The 19,817-nt window shown below is 35.2% G+C and overlaps 1 protein-coding gene across 1 annotated transcript in view; it reads left to right on the top strand.

The window, feature by feature from the left end:
- Positions 1-9,359: 9,359 nt before the first annotated feature.
- The window catches only part of ZNF804B (zinc finger protein 804B), a 70,079-nt gene continuing 59,621 nt past the window's right edge, over positions 9,360-19,817 (top strand). The window contains exon 1 of the mRNA XM_026842629.1: positions 9,360-9,492. Coding sequence (XP_026698430.1) covers positions 9,484-9,492 — 9 coding nt within the window. The 5' untranslated portion in view covers positions 9,360-9,483. The remainder of the gene's footprint in view (positions 9,493-19,817) is intronic.

The following is a 19,817-nucleotide window of genomic DNA, read 5'->3' as shown; positions in this document are numbered from 1 at the left end:
GACCCTTCACCAGCTTCATTGCCCTTCTTTGAACACACTCAATGTCTTTCTTGTAGTGAGAGGCCCAAAACTGAACACAGTATTTGAGGTGAGGCCTCAACCAGTGCCAAGTACAGGGGGACAATCACTTCTCTAGTCCTGCTGGCCATGCTATTTCTCATAAAAGCCAGGATGCTGTTGGCTGCCTTGGCCACCTGGGCACACTGCCAGCTTATGTTCATCGGGCTGTTAACCAACACCCCTGGGTTCTTTTCCACTGGGCAATTTTCCAGCCACTCCTTCCCATGCCTGTAGCATTGCATGAGGTTGTTGTGACACAGGTGCAGGACCTGGCACTTATCCTTATTGAATCTCACACAGTGGGCCAGATCCCAATGATCCATCCTGTCCAGATCCCTCTGTAGAGCCTTCCTACCCTCAAGCAGATCAACACTCCCACCCAACTTGGTATTATCTGCAAACTTACTGAGGGTGCCCCCTTGATCCAGATCACTGATAAAGATATTAAACAGAACTGACCCCAGTACTGAGCCCTGAGGAACACCACCTGTGACCAGCCACCAACTGGATTTAACTCCATTCATTACAACTCTTTGGGCCTGGCCATTCAGCCAATTTTCTACCCAGCAAAGAGTACATCCATCCAATCCATGAGAAGCCAGTTCCTCCAGGAGAACGCTATGGGAAACGTGTCAGAGGCTTTGCTGAAGTCTAGGTAGACAACTTCCACAGCCTTTCCCTCATCCACTGAGTGGGTCACCATGTCATAGAAGGAGATCAGGTTAGTCCAGCAGGACCTGTCTTTCATAAATTCAGGCTGACTGGGCCTGATCACCTGGTTGTCCTGTACATGCTGTGTGACAGCACTCAAGAAGGTCTGCTCCATAACCTTCCCTGGCATCAAGGTCAGACTGACAGGCCTGTAGTTCCCCAGATCCTCCTTCTGGTCCTTCTTGTAGATGGGCGTCACATTTGTTAATCTTCAGTCAACTGGGACCTCCCTGGTTAGCCAGGATTGCTGATAAATGATTAAAAGTGGCTTGGTGAGCACTTCTGCCAGCTCCCTCAGTACCCTGGGGGTGGATTCTATCCCATTCCACCCCATAGATTTGTGTGTCTATGCTGTCAGAAGGGCAGCACTGAGTCAGAGTTGGTAAGCTTTGCTTGACTTCAGTGCAATACATACCTGATTATATCAGTGTCTCTGTAAATGGGCTTCCCATCATTTCCTATATAGAAAAAGTTCGCTAAATCTACATAGAATCACTTCAGTGCAGACTCCATGCTGCAGATAATCAGACTTACTCTTTCTGGGCTGAAGCTAGACCTGGAAACGGTATTGCCAAGTTTTTGCAATGCTGCACCTGAACAGTGCATGATCTTGCAGATCAAACATATATGAAGCTAGCTCTGATGTCTCTCTTTATTATAAACAATAAAACTCCACTGATATTCCTCTCAGGTTTGCATAGCTGCCTACTGCTTAGAAAATTGCCTTGCTCATTATTCTGCCAACACAGCCAGTTGAATTTCATTTTACACGTATTTTTCATCCTAGATAGCTAACAGACAGGTAGAAAAGCTATTTCAAAGACGCCAAAGACATCTCATCCTCTCCAAAAAGACTTTAGATTCACAAGTGACCGTTATTTCACTGATTAATGTTTTTAAAATGTTTAGACTAATCTGTTTCACTTGGATTTGCAGTAAAACACCGGGAAAAAAAATTATCCTCAAGCGAAATTGGACAATTCTAGAATTTGTGGAAGACAGGTATAGGCATGCTTTCTCTTCTTCTGTGCAAAAAAGAGACACCTTACTTCAGAAGAAAAGAGTCTGAGCTATGAATGACAATTAGCATTGTGTCAGATTATTTGGCAGCAGGCAGGAAGGTGCTCCAAGGATCTCATTCTGACACCTGTGCAGTCCAGTCATTCACCGAGAGCTTCATCTGTGTGAGGGGCTGCTGCTTGCAGGGTCTTCATGGCTTGGAAGGGAACAGATTCTGCAGCATGCAGTAAACTTGTCTAGTATGCTGAAATTACCTGTCTTAAACCTGTGAGCTTTGATGATGTCCCCATCTCCTTTCTGAATGGCAGCTAACTGAAAGTGAGTAAAAGAGAAGTTCCTGTTCACAGAAGTCCTACTTCATAATGCAGAATGTTTCTTGCATGCATATACATATGGAGCAGGTACAATCTGATTCTTTGTTGTTGAGATGAACACAATTCAACACTTTATATGAAGATTATTCTCCTGTAGAATGCCTGAGTAGAATAAGAATGTTTGTATTCAAAATATATTGGAATTGAAGAAGAGGACATTTTGTGTCTTTTCATTTTAGCTTTAAGATCTTTAAGGAATGGACAATCATGAATGGATCAATAAGTATTAATCCAGATTTTCAGTCTAAATGTAAAACTTTATTTAGATTTACAATCAGGTAAATGTTGAGCTTTCCTCTCTATTATTGCATTCCCTCTAATTTTCCTGTTATAGAAAGGGAAAATGTGTTCAAATACACCAAGAAAGGCCACCCAAAAAATATGTGATAGTGTGATTGTGTTGCATTGGCCCAAATGTGTCCTTAAAATTCCAGGTTTCCAGAGTTCAGTTAGGATTGGGTAGGCATCTGATCTATTGGATGGCACAAAAACTTCATCAGTAAGAAAAAACAAAAATCTAAAAAAGCCCCTGTATAAATAAAATCTTTAATCCTTCTGAGGTAAAACAAAGACAAGGATCAAATTGTCTGTCAAAAAACAGCTGGCACAATACTTCTTTTAAAAGATCTGCTGACACTAATCAAATTTCTGTAGGGGAAAATATGCCATGCAACGCTGTGTCAAAACAATAGAGTACATTTTGGTGCAAGAAAATAGATGTGACAGAAGCTCAACAAATCCATCCATATTGGGTGATGGTTCTTAACAGATTCATTAAAAATAGACAATGGTAAAAACTAAAACCACCAAGGACCTTCAGTCATATCCAAATCAGTTTGTGGTCCTTGTGACACCAAAATCTTACCAGTGCCTTCTGAAGTCACTCCCAATTCTTCAGACTTTGGAAGAAGGATAGTGTGTTCATCAACCAGTTCAGCAAGGTCTGGTGTATTACCAGTAACTATGATGCTTACTATGTATCTGTCACAAAAATAACAGTTGGCTTCTCTTTGAGAAGCAGAATATGCTAATATGTGTAATAACTTTACTCTGGTACTGCTTTGTTACTGGGAGTTTACCCTGCACCCTGATCTAAAACAGGTGAGAAATATCACCTTCTGGAATGCCCCTCTCCCTACAGACTGTAGAGAAAATTCAAAAGATTTTGTGCAGTCAAAATTTGATTCTGTGAATGCCACCCTATATGGCAAAGCAAAGCAGCATAACTGTTTACTGTCTTAAAAGTAAGCATGTCCTGCACTGCTTTATTTATAGCCAGCTGCTCCAGCTAGCAATGCAAGTCATTAGGACTGGTTCACCTGGTGCTCATCAAGAGAGGTTCAGTGATAATGCCGTTAACACACACAGAACAATGACAGCATAATGAGGCCCATGGTTTAGCATGGAAACCAAAATCACCATGACCACAGAAAGTAACTTGAAGATACAGACTTGTCTTGTTGTCAACATAATCATAGAAAATAATTCACAACTATACCCTATCTTACTGTCATTGAGTTGTGGCAAAAGACCCTAGACAGGAACTACAAATCTTCATTGGTCTCAGCTCTCAGATATTCCTTTTATCCAGATACTATGCAGTTCCTATAATTTCTGTTGGAAATATCACTGATCAAACATAATTTGCAAAGAACACAAAGGCTTGAGATGCATTTTAAAATGAACTTCTGAGGCATGGTATTGGTTAATAACTTTGCTTCAGGTTCATAATTATTTTTATCAGTGTTATTTCCTTGCAGCTTTTTAATTGTCTGAGACCATAAAACATAACATTGTTTATTATAAAAAAAAAGAAGCAGCGGCTCTTACATAACATAACATAACATAACATAACAACATACATAACACAATATTACTGTTGATGTTATTAACATAAAAGGATATATTGAAACAATTTTTAAAACTGTTACAATATTTAATGATAGTAGTCAGATTTTGTTTGTTTAGTTTTCTGTCCTCTTCATCTTTTATTATATCATCTATCCTTTTAACTTAAACTACTTCTGCCATTGACAAGAGGAAAAAACCTATTACTTTGTTAGAAAAAAGTCTTCATATACTCTCATTTATGAAGGAACCTTGTGATGTGCCTAAATTTCAACATGTGAGTAAGAAGTTAGGTTATTTTCACATATATAACATTTCTTCATAATTTCAGGCTAAAAACTCCTTAGAAGTGTTCTCACAGTTCAAGTAAATAATCTTAATTCATTAGTTTGAAAAAAAAAAGTTGTTAAAACATGGGGAACAATGAGGGATTTGAATAGGGGAAAGCAGAGAGGATCAATATCTCTTTTTTATGGGCAGAGAGAAGTAGTTATCTCTTGTGGTTCTAAGTAGTGGAATTCAAGATAATTGCAGTATGCCAGAAAACCAATTTTCATGCCAGAAAACCATATTCCATGACATTTAATATTCAGAGGAACTGTGTACTTTAATTCCCAAGTATGTCTCACAAGGATATTTTACAGGCTCTCTTTTAGGATTAGGAATGAGAAATTGCAGGAGGAGTAGTGTGAAATATTCTGGTATGAATAACTTTGTAACTGGTTGCAAGGCCATGGCTAAAGAATACAAAAATAATAATAAATTATATATAAATATATGAATATTTAGCAGCAAGTATTCATAGCAAAATTTTATTCACATCCACACTGTTCAAATTCCCGCAGTATATGCCACAGTTTAGTACAATTACACATTATTTTATCACTGACAACAATTTATGCTTGCCATTGTTTTGAAATAAAGTGGGAGATGCTAGGGAAAGTTGACATATGTAGATATGAGCAGAAGCTACAAAAATTTTTTGTTCTACAAAGTATCTCCAGAAGCTACTGGAACACACATCTTTGATACCATCCTACCTACTTGCTTGTACAGTGTATGGAAAACTCTTTGTAATATTTGTCTGTGAAACATTATGTCCCTCAGCTAAGGAACATGTTTCTTACCAGAACTGTGCTGACTGGATTTGTCTCCAGAGGTTTGCATGCTGATGAACAAGCTTCTCTAGGCAGTCTGAAAAGTCTACGAACAGACCTCTAAAGCAGTTGTGAGAATAGACTCAAAGGGGGAAAAAAAAAAACAAAAAACCTTTCCAAAGGTCGTGGCATTATATGGTAGAATCAGTGAGCCATAAAAAATAATTAATTTCCAAGAACAGAGCAAGCAGAACACTTTGAACAACTCTGATAATGGAGAATTTGGGAGATACTTATAGGAACACAGGAAAAAACACAACATTGCCTACTGATAGTATTAGACACAGATGATGTGATTAAAGTGAGAATAGAAGACAGTACTCCCTCAGGAATCTTTCTTGAAGATATATCTTTGCTTCATTCCCTGCATTTAAATAGTGTGTAAAGATGCAGAATTCCATGTTCCATGTTTCAATGCAATAAACAACTCCTTTTAATAGTTCTTTAAATTACGAATATACAGGGGCGGTGGAGCATTTGAACTAATGATTTATCTGAAATTTAATGCTGTGACTCACTGACAAACTACAGCATATTCACAGAATTTAGTAAGAAAATATTAGTCCTTTCCTATGCTGGGTCTCAGAAACATAGTTTTGCACAAGGAAAACACGATATCACTTTGTGCTGTTTAAACAAAAAAATCCCTGGATGGTATAAATGGCATTACTATCTTCCCTTTAGTAAGCCAGTTTGCACCAGATGAAAATATTTGCACTTTCAGATGTCTCTCACAGTAGCAACTATCAATCTCCCGACTGATGTGATTATGCATAATTCTGAATGTAGTCTATCAGCCCTTGAGAAACTTATGATCTTTGTCTTTTCTTAGGATAAATCCAAAGTAGTAAGTCCTTTCCAAATGAAAATATTTCTAATTATTATTTTACTGACAAATGCAAATTTTTGCATTATTTAATTGGCAAGAATGGTATCATGACCACCCTAGATCCTAAGGTTTTTTTCAATAATATTTATTCAAGATGAATGAATATTTCTCACTTATTTAAAAAATATAATGCATGAAAAAGTCTTACTAATTTCTTAAGACATATTTTTATGGGATGATTTTCCTTGGGTAGCTATTTATGTACCTTATAGTTTACTCTTACATAGGTGATTAATAGAAAACACATTCACAGTATTTGTGGAAAAGATAAACAATCCTTGAGGTATCCAGACAACATTGCAGAGATCATTGGAAGTCACCCAACTAACCATTCAGCTGACTTCTTACAAATGCTGATGAAGGATTAGCTTAGCTTTTGTTACCTTTGCCTTAAGTTTAAAAAAAATCTATAATATTTTTAGTCTTGTATACATTAAGTATCCTATTGATTTGTAATATTATTTATAGTCAGAATCTTTCTCTACATTTCTAGGAATTTTGGAAAGATATCTTCCAATCGACCAGTCTTTCATTATTTCATAATCTACTCAAGACCATTGTTCACCTCCTGCACTAAATGCAGAATTTTGACAGTTTGCCAGGTTTTAATAGACTTGTTCTTGGGGTTTATTTTCATGATGTCTGTATTTGGTAGCTAATGAGCTGTAGGGCTGTAAAATTTGAATCTTTCTTGTTAAAAGTTTCTAGATGTCTTGCTTCATAGCCTTAAGGACTAGACTTTGATTTTACAAAGCTATGTATCTCTTGGGCTTGTGATGGCATGACACCGTTGTTGTCCAGCCCAAAGCAAAGAATAAGGAGCAGTAGGAAAATTTGCTTTCTGTTTGTATCTATCACTCTTCGCTAATTCCATACTCTCTGAGACTTACTGCTGAAAGTTTTATATTGCTAACTTAACAATTATGAATCTTTGCTATGATATTCATCACACAATAATAATGAAATTTTTACAATGGCATAGAGATCCATAAGATGTATGACCTGACATCATGATTTAGTTGTTTAGTTTAGTTTTGGTTACAGATTTTCATAAAAGAATATATATATATTGATTTTAGAGGGATGAGCTTGTTTCCAAAGTCAAGTTTCTTGAAGATAAGAAGTATTAGTGCCTTCAAAACATTGTTCACATATCTCACATTAGAAGACAGAAATCTTTCATCTTTCAGTATTTTCATGATGGACCGGTTGGTTGTCTAAAAAGATCCTGAAAAAGACTTTATGTGGCACTTTATGACAAAATTATTTTTTCTAACCTGGAGTCTGCCTAAGGGCACCCACATATGGAACTGCCTGATGTGTTTTCACACTCAGCAGAAAGGATTTGAGGGGGTTTCTAGATACATCTGGAGACTTCTAATTTGGTTATGACCCTGTTGGGTAGAAAGTTCCATTCCTGATAAACAGCAAACAGCAATACTTGTTAGTGAACTGGCTTTATGTGACCAGTGAAATATTTAACAACTGAAAATTGAATATCTGCTTTGTCAAAGAAACAGGCAATACACACTAACAGAATACTCTGGTCTTTCATTAATTTCATTCTATATATATATGGCCTCGATGGCCCATCCATCTTTTTCACGCTTTCAGATATCTCACAAATACCTACATTTTTTACCATCATCTGAAATGTCAAGAACTAGAGAGTGGAACCAAACATCAGGAGCATTTCACTGGTGTTCCAGCCAGGATTACTGAGACACCTTTTAGATTTGTCTCAATAGATCTGGAATGGCAAAGATATGAAAATGATAAGTACTGGGGGAACAAAGTATCCTGACATTTATTTAGATAGGGGTTTGGGTCATGTTTTGTTCGTGGTTACTCTTGTTTTATCTAGCTAGATTGAAATGTATATACTTGACGTTATTGTGTCTGAGTTTTCTCTCTTTATGTCTGCAGAATAGTAGAGATTAAGTTTCAGACGTGCAGCATTAATAGAAGTGTAAGCAGCTCAGCTGTTCATCTAGTTATACTTGTGCTGCTGAACAAATCTGGTTGAATGACTGAAAACTTAAACTTGACCTGTAGAAGTAATTTGTCTGAGAGAAGGATATGGGTGTGTAAGCATGGAGTTATAGCATGATTTTTCTCATGCTGGAAGAACCTAGAACTTCTTGGAATCAGCACAAAGTAGAGACAATATGATAGAGATAATGGAAACAATACAGATTATGGTCACATGTTATAAACACCTAAAAAAGGAAAGCTGTGACCTCTTCCACTCTCATCTAATAGCATTATTGGTATTATTAATTATATTAATTATCTAATATTGATTGTAAAAGTCTTTGTAATGAAATTTTCTATGTTCATGCAATGTAACCTATGCTGACTTATTACCCACGGGGGACACTTTTTCCTTTTCCAAAGGCACAGGTTTCCCTGTTGTGTTTAAGTTGTGTTTTCCTTTTCTTTTTAAAGTTTTACTTTCTACTGTAAATTATTTTCAAGGTTAATGAACTGAAAATTAGTTTGCCTTTGCAATTCCCAGAATCTAACCCTAGTGGAATCTTCTGTTATGTGAAATATTTTGCAAAGTATAGGTTAAAACAGTGGCAACAAGTGAAAAATACATGGAGCATTTCTGCATGTGTGATTTTCTAATGTTAGACACAAATTAAAGGCACTGATTAATACACTTGCAGTTGATTCCATTTGTAATTACTTTCTTTCTCCAGTAAGACTAAGTTTTAAATGCAGTAATAGTGCAGAACACTGTGGTTAATTTTGTGTGTTACAGCTTCTAAAATTGTGTACACAATTCATTTGGAGGTCTTACGATGTACATGCACAAGCCAAATAAATTAAAAATAAAGGCCTTTTATTAATAATGATTTTTTTTACACTTGGCATAGTCTTTTGTGTTGTGTGAAAAAATAGACACACAGCTGTTAATTGACAAGGTAAGTAATAATCCTTTGATTACAGTAGCTAAAGGCTGTCCTTTAATGGATTTTACTTGTCACTTTTAATTCTTTTTAATCTTTGTCTGCATTTCATTAGAACGGCTTTATCATTCTGATGGCCCTCCTGTCGTTATTCTGATTGAGTTAATGGGTTGTCGTCATACCACAGAGCTCCAGTATAAAATATAATAGTGTTATATTTATAGTCTTCAGGGACATTTTTAAGATGATTGCTTTACCAATCAGCTTTTCTGGTTTTACATAGTACATTATTGTAAATGGAGTGCTGTATTTTGCTTTCTCTTGCCTGGTAGGTACTCTGAGCAAAGCTTCTGTCTTAATCTTCCATGACTTAATCTACCTAGAAAATTCAACAGCCAGTTGGTGAGGGAGCTAGAAAAGGTCTGTTATAATTTTCTGTCCTGCTCGTCAGCTGCGATTTTGATTTTCTGTTTAAGAGCTACATGCCTGCACTGCAGTTTTCCTAACAGATGATACAGGTACTTGAATATTATTCAAAAAACTTACCTGAGGTCTCATAATGCAGCTATTAAAATGGATTTGTTACTATCTTGTTTTCAACTTCAGCTGTACAGCTGAAGGATGCGTGATATTTAGGCCTTTATGCTTAATTTTACTTATCTTTGGAAAAACTAGTGTTGAGGGTACTGTATTTTTTCCACGTATTATTGAGGAGCCTAATAAATCACTAACAGTTTTAAAGATAATACCATTTAATGGAAAAAAACCTTGCTAAATAATTGTGGAACATGTGTCAGGTAGCTCATGATTATTTTTTCAGTTAAATCTTTAAACAATATGCTGGTTGCATATAGAATGATACTTGGGTGAACAAACATATTTGTCTTTTTAGCTTGAGACAAGCAATATAATATAATATAAATTATTGCAGAGAATCCTTTAATACAGTTTTAATGATTATATCTGTGATACAAGTCCAGCTGTGACACTGAGCCATGCTATTGGTATGGAACTCTATAATACTCTGCTGCAGAACAGATGTTGTAATTATAATAGGCAACATTTTATTATGTGTTTTCGGAAAGTTTCCTAGAGCATGACTTATATGTTTATAGTTTATAGCGAGGTAATCTTGCATAGGAGCTAAGAAATGAGGAAGATATGTGAAAAGTAGCTACCTAAATTGATGCATTTCTATTTTAAAAATAATTTCAGTGTAACAATTTCATTTCTCCCTTTTCTGTACAGATTTGCTAAAATGGGGTGCAATTTTCAAAGAACATTAGTGGTTACATTTATTGTCTAAAAAGTTTTTGATGAAGAAGCAGAGACATGCTGATAATGTCTTATATCAGTAGGCAAGGTTTTCAGGACTGTAAATAGAAATGCAGAGGATTTTTTTAAACTGTCTTTATTACATTTGGGGTAGTCTGTGTTGGTAGCGTTAAACAGCCTTTTCTTGACAAGGGCTACTTATGTACCTTGTGTTACATAACATCTCTTACAATGTTAAGTAGTGTAGAAGACAAATACTGTGTCTGTTTTCATATATATATGTATGTTTGCTTATGCTCACTGTGCTTGTAATTAACTGTTTAATTGGAGAGGGGGGAATGAAATATTTATTTTACTTTAGTCAATGAAACTTTTCTTTGAGACGCACTTTCATTTACTACATTATTCGCAGACCTTAAGCAGTAACAGATACCTGACTGCGACATTTTCAGTTCCACTGTACTAAATTGCAGGTGTTAGAGCTTAATGAATCATGTGCTGCTGCTGCTGCAAAAAATGGTATTTTGTTGAAGTTCCAGATGCAACTGTATTTAAATGTTCTAATCAGAGATAGAGGCTTCAGAATAATAACCTCTATTATTTTCTTCTGGGACCACCAGAGAACATCCTTTGGGCTGTCTATCTTTTAAATAATTACTATTATTATAATTTGCATTCCTACAGTGCCCAGGAACCCCAGCTGGGAAGGAACTCCATCCGAGTCCTCCTATACTATTTTTGCATGACGACAATCCAATATGAAATCTTTACAGTACAGACAAAGCTCACTTTACAAATTCTGTCCCATGCAAATCATTGAGTCCAAATACAAGATATGCAGAGATTTTTTGATAGTAGAAACCTGTTCACTTTTTGAAAACTTTTCAAAGACATATGTTTTCAAAACATTATACTTAGTGCCTAGGATTTTGTCATCTTTTTTCCCTTTTTGGGTAGCTACAGCAAAATGGCTCACATCAGCATTAGTATATTGCAGAGAAGTCCAGATAACAGCGCTCTGAGAGATTATACTGGTTATAATAGGTATTCCTATTCTCTTGTAATTTTGAATGATTTCTAATGTTGTGCCTACTGTCTGAGCTGTTCTTCAATTCCAATATGTCAGCAGTTATGTACACTACTGCCTGACTTCGATGGAAGCAACCTCTCCTGTTCTCTATACTTAGTTCAACATAACTGACTTTATAGCTTGCTTAAAGATTGGTGCATAGATCTGTGTTGATTTATCTCTTTCTCTCCTCTATGAATTTGCCTTTGTGGATGGTGCCAAACAAACTCAGCAGATTTATTATGGTATTTTTCTAGCCCGAGTTAAAGGATAGGCAAGAGCAGATGATGATTTCATGTGGGACCTATTGAAATACAGTGGTCATAGAACTGTAAATATTTACTAGAAACCTACAAGGAAATAAAATGGCTCCTAGAAATATTTTAGTGTAGCTTTACTCCACTGAGCTGAATCAGCAGTGAAAAATTAAGAAATTTAGAGGTGTTTTATGAAGTATCTGTTCACTCTCAAGTGGTCTGCTAGACTACCCTTATTCTATATCAATAAATGAGGGCTCAATGACAGAGGTAGATGACTGGCAAAATACAAAGGACACAAGAAAGTCAGAATGGACATTTAGAAAATACTCGGTAGAGAAATGGAGACAAAAATTGACAGAAAGCAGAGAGGGAGAGGGAAAAAAGAAGGAGAGACTAAAACAAAAGAACTTGCATGAAGTAATAAGAGAGAATATGCGCAAGTTGAAAACAGCTGGATTTTAACTTCAGCTTCAGACTGATGATATTTAATGCCCTAAGTCTCTAGATACCCTAGCAATAGTTGGGTTTATCGTTTTCATCTCTCTTGCTTCAGCGCTGCACTATGAGTTATAATTAAAGCAGGGCTAAGATAGCAACAAAACTGAATAAATTATTCATTGAAAACCAGCAACATTTTCTAAATAATGTATTCAATGAATAATATTCAACTAAAAATAGGTACAATATACACAGTATTCTGTGCACACTCAAGAGTTGGTCCTTGGCCCACATTTTATCATAACTAGTAGATTGATATATTTTCTTTCTAGGAGAGGCAAGCAAGAAATACTGCTTTTCTTTCTAGCCTCACAAGATAGGATATATGAGTGCATTTTGTTGTTACAATTGTAAGGTTAATTTCCTATAGTAGTCTAATAATTAAAAGTGAACTCATCTCTTCACTGGAACTTGTGGTGGCCTAGACATTAGTGATGATATGATATGCTCAAAAAAAGGAAAATAAAGATGGTTCCAAAACCCAAAGAAAGTTAAAAGAAAATTCTGACTGACAGCAAAAAGGTAGACAGAAAATTTTGAGTGGAAGTGGATATGAGAAAGGATTTATGGAACAGGCAGGAAGCTGCATTGCCTTACTGAAAAAGTCTATTGCAGCTCAGTGGCAATACAAAGGGCACCAGTTGTCAATGAAAAGCCATGGGGAGAAAGTGGAAGAAAGGGTACGTAAAAATTAACCAGTAAACATGGGAATATGAAGTAGAGAGTATTTAAATAAAGATTAATCAGTGTAACGCAGTTGAGATACGTTGTCATGTTTCATATTATATTCTAATACGTTAGAAGTTTTCCAAATACAAAACCAAATGGATTTAGAACTGTCCCTTCTTCTGTTTCCTAAGAAGTTGGACCTGTTATAATTATTTTTACACTAACATTTACCCTTACTTTACATTACATAAACATGTTGTTTAGTTTTACATGAAATAAATAGATATTTTTAAAGCCTCTATTGTTGAAAAGTGGGATGATGAAAGGCATTATTGACAGAATACTGTATTGTCAGTTGAGGTAAATAGAATAAATTGTTTGTGGCTTTATCACAGAAAAGCATAGTTACCATTTTGTACAGAAGTCATCACCACCCCACTTGTCAGGACTTTCTAAATTAGTCTATTAAAAAAAGGAACATGGAAAGCAATTTAGTGGAAAATATCAGTGGTTTGGCTCATTCAGACTTCTCTTGTTAAAGCATTTGAAGTATATAGAATCTTTCAAAAGTTTCTTGTTCAACCACAATCACTGTAATCTGCATTCATTATAACACTGTGCATTGTACTCCTTTGACAGCAGAGCTAAGCAGTCAATATTCTCCTTTTCAGCAGTCTGTGCTGTACCAATCTCATATGGTTAATAATTGAGACAGATGCACTGTATAAGAATGTCACAGTTGTACCAAATGCATGTTGGCCTCTTGCAGCCTTCTGTTAGCAAGCAAATGCTTAAAACAATACCTACTACAGTAACTTCTTGCTTAGCTTTTAGAATAATTTAAATGGAAGAGCTAAACCCCATATTTTAAATCTAGAAGAAAAAATGGTATAACAATGTAGTTTAAAATACATACAAACAAATTATTATATAAACCCAGCAGTTTAAAGATGTAAAATGTCAGTATATGCAAATACATAGCTAAGACACCCAAACTTAACTTTATGTAGGCCATAAAAAAGACAAAGATACATATTACATACAGCCCATGCTTCTAAGTGACATAAACTTTCTTATCCATATATATATCTAACTATATTTGTTCCTCTCTTGTAAATAATTTTCTTTTAAATTTAATTGTCTTTTGTGTTTAGAATAATGTCTCATTGGATATATAAAAATGTCAGATAATAATTAAGTCTGCATAATACATCTGCTTAATGCCACAGCTGTGTTAGGCAAAGAAACAAAGCCCAAGATGCCCTGAAATGGCAGTTAAACAAGTCTGTACATGGTATGTAGGATCCAATATTTGTAAGAGTTTTGAGTTTTATATTTGATAAATTTCATATTGTTTCTAATTTGTGCGTATGAAGGCTGACATCACAGAATCATATGACCACAGAATAATTCAAGGTGGAAGAGACCTCGGGAGTTCTCTAGTCCAACCTCCTGCTCAAGCAGGGTCTGCTGTGAGCTCAGACCAGGTTGTTCAGGGCTTTGTCCATTCTGGTGCGGAAAACCTCAAATATATAGAACATGCAACCTCTCTGGGCAATCTGTGCCACAGCTTGATTGTCCTAATTGGGAAAAAGTTTTTCCCTATATTGTGTGAACTTTCCTTCTTTCAGCTTATGCCCACTGCCTCTCATCCTCCCATCATGCACAACTGTGAAGTGCCCCGCTCCATCTTCTTGATAATCCCTTGCAAATGCTGCTGTTAGGCCCCTCCAAAGCTATCCCTTTCCCAAGATGACTAAGCCATGGTTCATTCAGCCTCTCCTTACAGATCAAGACCTCCATCCTGACCATCCTGGAGGGCCTCATCAGACAAAGAAATCTCTTATAAGTGGGTAGTACAAATCTCTTGAATTGCCCATATAGTACAATAGGCACCTGCCATCATGTTAAGGTGCTTTAGCTTTATTGAAGAAGAACATTTCCAGAACATTATCAGTTCTTCCTTGCCTTCACTTCTAGTCCCTATCCACTGAGTGATGGTTCTACCTGTGGTCTTATTATTCACTTTCAAAAACTGAGATTCCATGCAAAAAGAAAGGTTAGAATGGTTTCAGCAATGACTGGAAAAGAAATGAAGACATTTTCAGTTCATATTTTGGGCTAAAGGAATCATTAGGGGGTCTCATGAATTATTCAAAGACATGAAAAATGTGATGGTTACATGTGTATTAAATAGTAGATTTTTATGACAGGTGCGATGTATAAATAATATCGAGTTGCTTACTCTGTTTACTAATCCATCTTCATGTGCTAGTGACATATTTAATACAGGAATTTTTATGCCACAAAAAGCCCTAGATGAGAAGTGGTTACTGTTTTGCTACACTTTATTGTTTTTTTTAAAAAAATTCTTTGTATTTGTACATATGAACAGCTATTTAATATTTTGGTATACACTAAATCATTAAGTAATTATATTTTAAAAAATAATTACAGTAATACTATATTTCTGGTTATTATTAATTCCCCAGTATGCAAATTAATGTTTAACTTTCAAAGGGAATGTAACTTAAACATATTGTTTCTAATAGTATCATCAATTAAGGTTGCACAGGAAGTGAGCAATAGATCAGGAAGTTATTGAATCCATTTATATATTTATTTTCTTGCTCTGTATGCTTTGATCTTTCACTAATATATTTTGGTCAGTCTTTGTATAATTCTGAGGGAGGTGGACTTTTTATTTCTTTTTTCATATGCACTATACCATGTTTGTCACAGTAATTGCAAGACCAGTTATAAACTTAGTACTGGATCCACTCAGAAATTTTATTCTCAAAGAAAAATAAACCTGTGCTATGTGTGTTAAGCTTGAACATTAACCTTATACTAAAATGATAATTTTAATATAATTTATATTTATAATTATATAATTAATATAATTAATATAATCATTTTAAGACCATGGATTGTGGCTAACAGTACAATCAGTTTCTTAGATGAGACAAGATCACCCTTTTGACTTCAGCTCAGAAAAGAATGCCCTTGTATTCAGTCGCAGAGCAATGGGCAACATCAGATGAGAAATATAAACACAGAGTCACTCAGAACCATGGTGTATATTTTTAGTTGAAGTAATACCCCTCTCTGATGTTAAACAAGCAGAATAATGAACATGTCCAAAATGGCTATGCTAAAAATTGTAAAACAGAGCCAAAGAGTCTTCTAAATGGAGAATGTGTTTGAGGTTTTTTTTCTGTTTCAGAAATACTTTATGCTGTGTTCTTAGCTGCTGTATTGATTCTTTCTTCTTTATGCAGGTATATAGCTACAGTTGCAGTATTGCATGTGTTAAGTTTTGTGGGCAATAGGGAACTGTGATTTGTGAAATGCTCTGTGCCAAAAAAATGGATTTTAGACTGGCTGTCAGATCCAATCTTGATCTCTGGCTATGAACTTATATATATGTTTGTCTGTCCATTAGTTACTGGAAGGACTGTATGAAATTAATGAGAAGCTCTCTTTTCCCAGGGATCTTCTTCTTGGCTAATATTTTAACTTTTATTTCAGGATGTCTTTACAAAATGGCATTCTATAGTTAACATTTGAAAATTCAATGAAATCTATTAATTTTCTTTTAAAATAATTCATTGAAGACAGAAATAATGAACATATCATTTGTCTGTTATGGTAAATTTCACTGAAATTTACTCCTTGCATGGACTGAATTTATCTTCACTTAGTTATGCTTGAAAATGTTCTTTGCCTGCATGAACATAAGATAGAGCCTTTTCTTCTGCCACAGAATTCAAATTTTTATAGGCTTTTCAGTTTTAACTTTAATATTTTCTGTTGTAAATTTAAACCTAGATATGCCAAAGGTAGTCTTTGCGAAACAAATATGGAAGAATGATAGGCTGGGCTGAACTTTATCTGACTGCATTTGGGCACAAATTTGTGATTTGAAAAAGACTTAAATGTCATTGTATTTCTCAAATTCTTCTGATTAGGAGCAAGTTTCTGTAGTCAATATTATTTCCTCACAAAACTTACCTTAAATTTTCTTATTCAAGAACACTGTTCATCTGTGTTTATGCCAGATTTTTATTAGGACTCTTGGGTACTACCACAATATAAATAATTAATAATTATAATTATGGTAATAGTAGAAGGTTTGAATGCACAGGGAAAGGAACATTGGTTATTCATTTTACTGTTGATCTGATGAGTAATCATCCTTTCTGGAGACAACAGTACAATGATAACTAAAATCAATGTCATTCTTCTGGCAAAACAGTTTGTGATTTTTCATTATTCCCTGCCCTCATTTGCAAAAAAATCTCCCAAAATACTTATTCTTTATAAGGCAACATTTTTTCTGATATGGCAGCTTCATGCAGATGAGCAATGGGTTTATGGTGTCATTAAAGCCTGGCACCACAAACTGGCAAAAAATGTGTATTTTTATTTACTATTTGACTTGCTCTTTAATGTGTCATTTACTACTTACAACCAAAATATTTGTTCATCTAATTTGATTTGGCAGTTGCATACAGTACAGATTATATAAGGAAATAGAAAGTTAGAGTGTTGCCAGTTTGGTAAACACTTTTCATGAGAATTTTCAAAATCTCAATAAAATAATAATGTCAGAAACACAGAACACTACTAAAACCAAAACCACAAAATTAAAACTTTGCTCTATGACAATAGACAAACTACATGTGGTAATAAATAAGAGAATCAGTGTAGAATTTTTCCCTGTTGAGAATTCCTACAGAGAAAAAGTGTCTGCAGTTATTGACATAGATCAAATATTTATTTAAAATAGTGTCTTGGATTCAGTCTCTTTAAATTTTCCTAAAACCACTGGGTACAGTGAGCTATTACAAAATTGTTACAGTGAGGTTTAGTTAGTTTCATTCTGCTAGAGAAATTATTACTTTGCTAACATATTGGAGCTATGTTTTTGGCCAACTTGATCATTAATTTCTAAACTTTCATGCACCTTGTTCTTAAATATGCAAATAATGATTAGAATTTTCAGTAGAAAATGGACATTTACATGTAATTGGTGCACAGTACCCTGATGACAAGGACATTCCATCTCCTTATTAGTGGAAATAAGCATTCCTGGAATTTTAGAGGTTACAAAAGAGTTTGCCACTGCAATCATGTTCCATTTGCTCTAGCATAAGGGATGATCAATCAGTCAGTTATGAACAACTTTAAGAAAAGCAAACAATAAGCTATATAACTCTCCAGTTATTAATAATCTTCTTCCTAACATGCAGACTGTTTTAAGGAATATCTTTGACAGACAACTACAATTTCACTGTATTTATCAATGTTTTGTTTACCGTTTAATCAAAGAACCAGAGCTCATAGACTTGCCTTTCAAAATATGTCTCATTTTTTCTTATTAATTTTACAATAAATTAATTCACAGAAAAGTTAAATTCCCTAATACAGGATGGTTCATATACACCCTGCTTGCTATCCAGCTCCCAAGCCATACTCTCCTAAATGGTTTGTTCTTCCTTGCTTAGTATTGCAACTTGTGAACTCATCTATGAAGACACTGGCAATATACCAGAACAAATGGGGACATTCATTGTACTTTGTCTCAGTCTCTAACTACAAAGACCATTAAGTTTACAAATGATGTGTTTAAATTTGTTATTACTGAGCAAATATATTACATTATTATCCATTATAAGCATTTTTACAGTTCTAATATTCAACATTTATGGACATCAAAGTGTGGGTAGAAATGTTGAGGCGACCTGTTTTTTACAATATAAACATCCAGAAAGATCAGTAGAAAACTTTGGGGAAAAAAATCTTTGCAGTTGTTTTCACATAAAAAGGTGATATAATTCCTTACAGAGGATCAAAATGAAATACTTGTTAGATTGTGAAACTGGTTGTAGGAGTATTAGGGATATGAAGATTTACTGAGCTCTGGGGATAAGATATAATTAAAACACTCTGCCAGGATTAAAAAATAAAATAAACTGACAGAAGGCAGGTTTGATAACCATCTATAAAGCCTAGCCATCGAGTGGGGAACAAAAAGTCACAATCTCCCTGTAGAGTGTGGTAAACAAAAAGTCATAATCTCCCCACATGTCACAACATGATATTCAGGAACAATACTGAAATAGTGGTACAGAGTCTTCTCCATCTTTAGTGGAGAGACAAAACAAGGCAAACAAAAATCCCAGAAATGGTCATTCTCATTTAACTTCAGTCATCTAAAATCAGGTGTCTAAATTTTTCATCTCAGGCCCTCAGCATTAAGAACATTTTATCTCATCTATTTTAGGACCCCTATTTTACAAGGGCCATTGTTCAGGTGAGAATTATTTCTCCACTGGCTGTAAAGAAAGTCTAAAGTGAGTAGTACTGTCCAAGACCAAATATAATTTTTATATGGTTGAATCAAGGTGAGTAAATCTATCCATGTAAGATTAATCACAATTGACTGGCAGTAAAGCAGTTGAATGCATTTTCACCATGGATGTAGAGATATTCCATCGAGGGGTAGTTTCAGGACTCAGCAGTTTCTATTCATATACGGACATAACAGGTATATCTTTCCAGGCATTTGTATTATACTGAAATAGAGAAATGTCTGCAGTGGTGCAGAAGCTGAATATCTGGACTGGAGTAGTAAATTGCCATAACACCTAGGCCTCAGAAAATATGTGCATGTGTATCTGTGTGTGTGTCTGTGTGTGCATCCATATGTAAATTTGCAGATAACCACCCTTATCTGTCACTCATTATGCAAAGTGTAGATTCTGGAAAGGGCATAAAAATGTTGTAGAGTCCTTGTCACCTCAGAGCATTTCTCTTGACAGAAAAGCCTGATCAGTGCCAAGGAAGAGGAGTGCCCTCTGCATGTGTTCAGAGCTGGTGCCCTGAGGAATTATCAGGTTGTCTTTATTGTTTGCATTACAGTACCATCTGGGGCTACCAGGCTGGGAACTGGAGCCTTCTGTGGCAAGTAACCTTCAAATAGCCAGAAGATATCTGCCCTGGATTTGTTATAATTTAAATTGAAATACAAAGGACAGCAGATGGATATAGACAGAAAGAAGGGGGG

Source organism: Athene cunicularia, assembly GCF_003259725.1.
Source record: "Athene cunicularia isolate RWA chromosome 2 unlocalized genomic scaffold, athCun1 chr2_part1, whole genome shotgun sequence".
In the NCBI taxonomy this organism is placed as follows: domain Eukaryota; kingdom Metazoa; phylum Chordata; class Aves; order Strigiformes; family Strigidae; genus Athene; species Athene cunicularia.
This window is presented reverse-complemented; position numbering and strand designations above follow the sequence as displayed.